The 8,391-nt window shown below is 37.5% G+C and overlaps 1 protein-coding gene across 1 annotated transcript; it reads right to left on the bottom strand.

Annotated features, from left to right (window-relative positions):
• Window positions 1-6,491: 6,491 nt before the first annotated feature.
• On the bottom strand, window positions 6,492-8,083 carry LOC142487957 (uncharacterized). Its single transcript, XM_075588187.1, has 2 exons — window positions 7,918-8,083; window positions 6,492-7,552 (listed from the first exon to the last, which is right to left on the bottom strand). Exons 1-2 carry the CDS (start codon window positions 8,012-8,014, stop codon window positions 6,492-6,494), a joined length of 1,158 nt encoding a protein of 385 aa, XP_075444302.1. The 5' UTR covers window positions 8,015-8,083.
• Window positions 8,084-8,391: the final 308 nt, after the last annotated feature.

Below are 8,391 nucleotides of genomic sequence, written 5' to 3'. Positions count from 1 at the left end.
GGGAGAGAACCCTGTTAGATGGGATGAGTGAGGAGGAGATTGTAAGTCGCTATCGTTTGAGTTCAGCAGCAATCTTAGCTCTTTATCAGGAGATAAGGGGAGATTTAGATTTTTTCACAGCCAGAGGTCGTGCAGTCCCTGGGCTTGTTAAAATGCTGTGCTCATTACATTATCTTGCTTCCGCGTCATACCAGACAACTGTGGGCATAGTGGGCGGGGTCTCGCAATCTACATTCTCGCGGGCCTTGACCCAGTTTCTCTATGCACTCAATAGACGCGCTAGGAATTATATTCATTTTCCTACAGAGGCGACAGAGTGGCTGGAAGTCAGGACTGGCTTTTATAATATAGCAGGGATACCATGTGTGCTGGGTGCAATCGATTGCACACATGTTGCTTTGATTGCACCTAGTCAGAGTGAGCATGTGTACCGCAATCGTAAGCACTACCATTCACTCAATGTACAGGTGGTATGTGATGCCACGATGAGGATAATGCATGTGGTACCCAAATTCCCTGGTTCCAGTCACGATTCCTCCATCCTGAGGAACTCTTCAGTCTTCCATGCGTTCAAAGAGGGACATTTTGAACATGGTTGGCTGCTGGGTGAGTACACATTTACATGTTATAACACAAAACACATTTTTATTTAGGAATGTTGGCATTGTACAATTTGATCACTAATATCAGCTTATGTGTGCTCCATTCATTATAGGTGACTCAGGATACGGAATTAGGCCGTGGCTCTTGACTCCGGTGCTAAACCCTCAAACTGAAGCAGAGGACAGGTACAATGCAGCCCATATATCTACAAGATCTGTTATAGAGAGGACATTTGGCCTACTCAAGACCAGATTTAGGTGTCTGGACAGAACTGGTGGGGCTCTTCTATACAAGCCTCAAAAAGTGTCTGATATTATCCTTGCCTGTTGCATTTTGCACAATGTTGCACTCAGGCACAATGTACAATCAGACCTAGCTGAGCCTTTGGTAGACGAGCATCCCACCCATGTAGCTGCTGAAAATGAACAAACAGCCAGTGGTGGCCAGACACGCCAGAATCTCATCAATTCATTTTTTTCTTGTAAGTAAAAACATATATGTTCCAAGTTCTACTTTTATAGTTACATTATGTTATCTTAACAATAATGTTTTTTTATATACCCTTCTGGTAGGACACAGATGAATATGGGTTGCACACCTTTCTTTTCTCTGCTGTGTGCACAAAGGGATGTGGCACCGGTATGTTATTGTTGCACAGGTTATATAATCCCTCTTCAATTGTACTTTAGTTGTGTGTATGTGAATACAACTGGGGTAACAAAGCACTAATATTTTAGCATTGTGTTGTTCCTTATGCTAACACAATACACATATTATGCCCATACTCATTCATGCTTCTAGTATGCTTACATACAATGTTATTGGTGCAGTGTAACATGTACATCCATATGATGTGTACACCAGGCTGATTTACATTTTGAATGTCATGAAATATACATGGTGTTGCACATTTAACACCAAATACACACTTTGCTGTGTTGTTTACGGTACTGAAGATGGCATGTCAATGTTTGCAATTTATATATTGTTCCTTTGCATTATAGGTATATCTCCAGTATGACTGATCATGGTATGTATATTTGCTGACATCTCTCATAAGGTGTGCCTACATCAATCTTCCTATAATTATTTGTATTAAAAACCCAACATATTGGTTTAAACACAAATGTTACATATATGTACTTTCTGTATCATGTATATGCATTTAGCTACTCTTGAGCTTTCATGTGCATTGTATTAGAAAATGATTACTCCCATTTCATCACATTTTATGTATGTTTCCTTATAAATTCCATTAATGTAATATAGAGGTGTTTGGAGACAAGGGGATAACTGTAGTTATTTCTTTACTTACAGGAGATCATTCATCACGGATGAAATTGACTGATCATAAAACTCCATGCATGAATGCCTGCAATCACAACAATGCGTACTACATCTTATATTTAGCAATGTTGGTGTTTTGTAATGCTACGAATTAATAGTCAACATTAATTTAAATTTGTGACATGTGTATGTATAAGTCACACGTGTGTGGATGTGTCCTACATGTACCAAGTGTTAAACTGTTAACAGAGAAGACAAATTTGTCGCTAATGTTACTGTCATTTAGCATTTATAATTTACCAATATGACAATGTTGGTAATATTTTTGGAATATAAATCACGTCACTTCATCATTATCATGATGATAATTATCAAGTATTTTCACAATTGTAACGTCAATCACGTGCACATTAGCATAGACACACTTTGTAAGACAACTGTTTGTGTCTGTATCAATTTGTGTAGGATCCATGTATAACACCGACAAATGATAACACCAGCTTTATTATGGTAGCTTATATCATCATGTTGACTATACTATGTATTTTTAGAAAGTTTAATAAACACAGTAAACTATAGTTAGTTAGGTTAATGAAATATACACAGAAATGTACTTCATTACATGATGTTGATGTCATATTCAGAACATCATGCATTGTAGGGGACCACAACATCTGGCCAATAACATTAATTGCTACAGTCCCAAACCATTTTATCAACATACCCATGTAACAAGAGATTTTTAACAATAAAGGGCTAGTTGGTTGTAAGTGTCCTTTACATTGGGAGAAGGAGTGGCTCAGTGAGTAAAGACACACACTGGCACTGAGAGTTTGAAGCAGGGGAGTCTGGTTCAATTCCCGGTGTCGGCTCCTTGTGATCTTGGCCAAATCACTTTATCTCCCTGTGCCTCAGGCGGCCAAAAATAAATTGTAAGTTCCACGGGCCAGGGACCTGAGCCTGAAAAATGTGTCTGTAAAGCGCTGTGTACAACTAGCAGCGCTATACATGAACATGCTCATTTTATAATTATTATTATTATTCTTATTATTATTGTTACATAGTTTCGACAGTCATACGTTCCATTACACAATAGAATACACAAATGTGTTAGCAGAGTGGGAATGGTTGTTATATATAAAACACACCATGCCATAAAATGATAGTAGTCATTAAAGAACACTCAATAAAAATTCATGAGGCACTATTTTGCAACATCATTATGTTAATTAAGTGCTTATGCAATATAGGCATAAGTGTATCACATTTTTAATTGTTTGTTAATAAGCGCTGCAAGCAATATAAAATTAGTTCCATATGTAGTATAGTAGTCGGTGGCTCCTCCTCACAATCATCTCATATAAAGGTAGACTCTTCTGAAATCATACATTGATCCGATTGTATCTTCCCCGACATCTCTGAAATACAGCAAACACATGATGGTCAAAGATGGCACCTTACTATATATGTATCCGTGACAACGCGTTACACAGCTCTATATGATTGTGTACATACACACGTCACTCACTTATATTTTAGAAGTACAAGTGTACATCAGTATGTAATGTTTCCTTAAATTTGTAGCAGGCATAACTATGTATATGATGTGAACGTTGCCTGTATACTGAAAAATGTGCGCGCACATCTTAGTGTGCGCACGCACTTCAGGCTTGGCTGCACTAACTGTTTGCGCATGCGCAAAACAAAGCGTACGTTGTGCGTTCAATACAGGTTGAAAATATGATTAAACATACAATCTTTATTTCAAATACAATGAATACGAAACTACATTCGTTCTAAACGAGTACATCTGTATTCTTTTTAAACAGACGTGTTTGGACAGAAAGGACGGCCGATAACACAATGCGCAAATGCAATACGTGTGACGTCATGTTAAACCAGCGTGAAACGCACGCTAACACTCCTCCCACTCAATTAACATTCGGCTAACGCCCAGTGTACGCCCCCACTGTATGACACACTGCAGTTACCGTTACTATAACAAAACATGACAGCCAATAGGCTTTGAGGCGCGCACGTCGCTTGGGGGCGGGACTTACATCCGTAATCCTTTTTAAGGACGCCTTGGGCCATGACAAGGGTCCCACGTCATACGTGGTGGACCCGCTTTTAAATGTTGTAGATGTAGCATGATAACAAAACAGGTATGTGTTAGAGTTATGGTAAAATTTTGCTAATATGTTTAAAGTGATAGGAAAGTACGTATATTTATTCCGTCAGCAATGTGTACTACTCTTTCAGGTTCTACTATATTGTATTCGGAAACAATTTGTTTGTGATCGCTACATGTTATGCAGTCTGCTATGTTACGCTGTATCCACGCATTGAAAGGGAAAATGGTGGTTAGACAAAAAAAAAAAATGTAAACGCAGAGTCAACGCATAACGATTGTTATATTTACCATTCTTCTAGAATTAACTCTTCGTCTGCCTGCAACTGGTCACTCCAGAAATGCAAGGCATTTTCATCCACGCTTGACCCAAACGCTGAATCCAGTATGAAACACATCTCCTCCATGAAGCGCTCATAGGAATCGCCACTGCTTTCTTCAAACAATTGGTCGGGAGGTATGTTCATTTCTTCGGGTACCCATTCCAATGCATTTTCAGCTGAAAGGCTTGGTACAGAATCATAGTAGTTATGTTCATGTACAATGTGGGTTTCAGGAATGGAGGGTGCAGATATTGCAGCAGCTATCGATTCACACGGAACAGTAGTAGCGGATCCATTGCTATTGGCATTAGGAATAAATATGCCTTTAACCACAATATATGTGCCTTCTTTCACGGTGAAATGTTTTTCTTTGGCAATCTTCCAGAAACCATAGTTGTGTTCTAGCTTATCCTGCACACGTTCAAAAAAGTCATTTGTTGATAAAGTGAATCTTATTGATGAATTAAAATTGCGCGCATGCCGACGGTTTTGGTAATAAGGATATTTTGCTTGAATCAAATCATAGATTTGGCGTGTGCTTGCTTGATGTCCGCAAGTTGATAAAATAGCTTCTGAAATCATGTATTTATAACCTAAATTCGGATTCATAATTGTCACCAATTCATCAGCCATTGCAGAGTAGCACAAAAGATGTGTGCAGGTATCTGTTCTTTGCTCATCAAAATGAAACTGCTCAGTGGCTAACAAATTGCTGTGTTTCCTTTTCAAGGTCAACAAAAGTATAAACTGTAACTCCTTATTTCAAACGCCAATTGGATTTCTAGTTATAATTGCTTGAACATTTGTGGTTAGTGATAGCCGCATGTGGGACAAACATGTATCCTTTTTTTATCTCGTTTTTGAAAACATTAGTACACTTTTCATTCAGTAACATTGAGTTTTCTTGCAAAATAACAAAGAGCACTGTGTGAAAATAGTGCTTAGACAGCCATATCAGTAAATACACACACCTGCAAAATGAAATGTTTTTTTCCCACATACATTTCTGTGTGTATTTGAAAGTCTGGTTAAGTCCCTGTCTGCATGAGTTTAAATACGTGTGTATCTATATATATATATAAATATATCTATCTCATAAATATATATATATATAAAGTGTATATTGTACTATATGTATATTGTGTGTATGTGTATGTGTATGTGTATATGTATATATATATATATATATATTATATATAAAAAAATATTATTTTTTTTTTTTATATATATATATATTATATATATATATAAAAAGTAATATTTTTTTTTTTTTTTTAAATATTGCTGGAGTACACACAACATATTGATGGCAGTAAGTAGGCCTTGTATGAAACCTATTTAAATGGTGATAAACATGAGTGAATTAAGTAATAAACATTTGTTTGCGCCCAATAATGTTAGAGGCTCACACTTAGTATAGTTGTCAAACATTAGGCCTGTATTATAAAAATACTGTGTTTTCACAAGGAAGCATGAAGTGTATGTTTTTTGTAAATACATCTATACCAGTTTAGATAGCACTATATATATACACACACACACACACACACACACACACACACACACACACACACACACACACACACACACACACACACACACACACACACACACACACACACAGTGTGTGTCTGTGTGTGTGTGTGTGCATATATCAATACATACTACATATATATTAGTATCAATTCAGAGATGTTCTTGAAACAAGAACACATAAATGATTAAAGGACAACATTACAATGGCCAGCAAAGGTAAGTAATATTTAACACAAAATCCTGCTGTACACGTACAAGAAAGATGTTTGCAGTTAAATAGGTGCTTTTATAATTGCATGAAAATAATATGCACATGCAATGATTACATCAATTAACACACCCAAATGCAATGTTTTGCTGCTAAGTATATGGCAGCTTCTCTAAACTTAGCAACTGGCTCCTGGTGGACCATTACTGAACAGACGATTAAAACATAAATATTTATAACACTATTCATTAATTAGGAGTGTTCACATTTCCAAAACTTCACGTGTACAAGAACATACTTGAAAGTTTGGAAACAACACAGTCTTCAGCATACATACAATAGTAATTAGATAATCTGAAGTCAACAAAAAAAGGCCAAAGACATATTTTCTGAATTATAACATTTATTTTTTTTGTTCCTTTTGCGAGCGAGTAACAGGCCTGCTTGTTGTCTCTTGAATTTTCCTTTTTCTTTTGCCACCAACTTTAGGCACAACAGAGCCACTTTGACTGGCCTCTGGCACTTCACGGGCAGGGCTTGTGGCCAGTGACTCACCTACAGGGCTTTTGGGCAGTGACTGTTCACCTACGGGGCTTGTGGCCAGTGACTCACCTACAGGGCTTTTGGGCAGTGATTCACCTACAGGGCTTTTGGGCAGTGATTCACCTACAGGGCTTTTGGGCAGTGATTCACCTACAGGGCTTTTGGGCAGTGATTCACCTACAGGGCTTTTGGGCAGTGATTCACCTACAGGGCTTTTGGCCAGTGACTCACCTACAGGGCTTTTGGGTAGTGACTGTGAGCAAGTTGGTAGACACTGCACAAGTGATGGTTGGTCTGTTTCATGTGTGTCTTTTGTTGTTTTTGACCAAAAACTGGTCAGTAGTAACTGCTTGTGTTTTGTTTTTGTGGGCTCCTTTGTAGGTGTCTGCTGCTGAATTTGTACAGATGGCAGCGGTAGGATGTCATCAGGAACCTGCACAGCAATGTCTGCTACTTGACCGGTAACATTTGGGCCTGGTGAATGAATATCAGATGAATGTGGTGAAAACTGACCTGCATGAACAGATCCTGGCTGGGAGGTGTTGAATTGTGGTACATTAGTCATTCTCCAGTAATTAGCTTGTGTTTGCTGAACAACTAATGCTTCGAATGAGGTGTTGATTTTTTGCAACTGTTTCGGCACTTCAATGAAGACTCTGTGGAGATGTGCCAATTGTGAAACTGTTTCTTCCTGCAGTGCAATCATCCTTTCCAGCACTGTCATGAAGTCAGAATGGCGACGATTTTCTGCTTCCACAATTTTTCCCTCAGAAGCTACAATTGCATCGTATGTCGTATTTGCTGGACGATTTGCCGGTAAAACAGTTTCAATTGGAACGTCTTCATGGTCACTTGCTTCTATTTGTGTGTGTATGGCGGTGGCGTCATCATCATCATCATCATAATCCTCTTCATCATGTTCTACAAATAAATGTACAAATTATTAAATGTCATGTTAATCTCTGCTGTGTTACTATGTAATTGTACTGTGTCATAAGTAACAACTAACATGTTTCCATACGTTTTATAACCTCACATTAAAAACTACCTTGACTTAAGAATAATGTTTGGACTCAGTATGAAATATGAGTGAATGAAAACTTGCTGTAAACTCAAAACTCCTACATGATAGTTAACATCACTAACACAATACAAGTTGCCTTACACTTCATTTTCACTGACACTAAGTAATCCTATTTAAAGAAGATGTGCAAAACAAATAATGAACATGACAACATAACATATAGAAGAGCACATATTATATGGCCACCAACTGATACACTCACCTTCTAGGTGTGTTGAGCTGGCTGACCCAGGTGAAGACACTTGTTCAGTCTCAGGTGACACATGTCCTTCAGGGGCAACTATATATAACAATAACATAAGTTTTACATTTACATGTGTAAATATTGAACAAACAGTTATTGTATGTTCTGTATTTATGAGTATCTAACAGCATCATTTCCTTAACCCAAAATGTGTGTGTGAAAGTGAACATAAATAGTTGTAATAACAATGTACATGCCTGTGTACTTAGAACTTTTGAGTTCCCTAACATACAACATACTATGGTTCTGCAGTAATGCGTGAGGAAAAATACATTAAATTTGTACATAAAAATCATATGTTGTGTAGTGATATCAGTATCATAATGTACATAACTATCATGAGATGACCATTCACAATGGTTATCATGAAGGTGGTCATATTGCAAAAAGTGTTGTTTTTGGTAGAGGATATGTGTGGTACATTAATATAAG

Source organism: Ascaphus truei, chromosome 1, assembly GCF_040206685.1.
Source record: "Ascaphus truei isolate aAscTru1 chromosome 1, aAscTru1.hap1, whole genome shotgun sequence".
In the NCBI taxonomy this organism is placed as follows: Eukaryota; Metazoa; Chordata; class Amphibia; order Anura; family Ascaphidae; genus Ascaphus; species Ascaphus truei.
This window is presented reverse-complemented; position numbering and strand designations above follow the sequence as displayed.

Excerpts from the sequence above, each read along its gene's own strand:
- LOC142487957 (XM_075588187.1), bottom strand. The coding sequence starts at position 8,014 with ATGTTATTGTTATATATAGTTGCCCCTGAAGGACATGTGTCACCTGAG. Across the intron at positions 7,553-7,917 it reads CAGCTCAACACACCTAGAAG|AACATGATGAAGAGGATTAT; the intron begins GTGAGTGTATCA and ends ATTTATTTGTAG.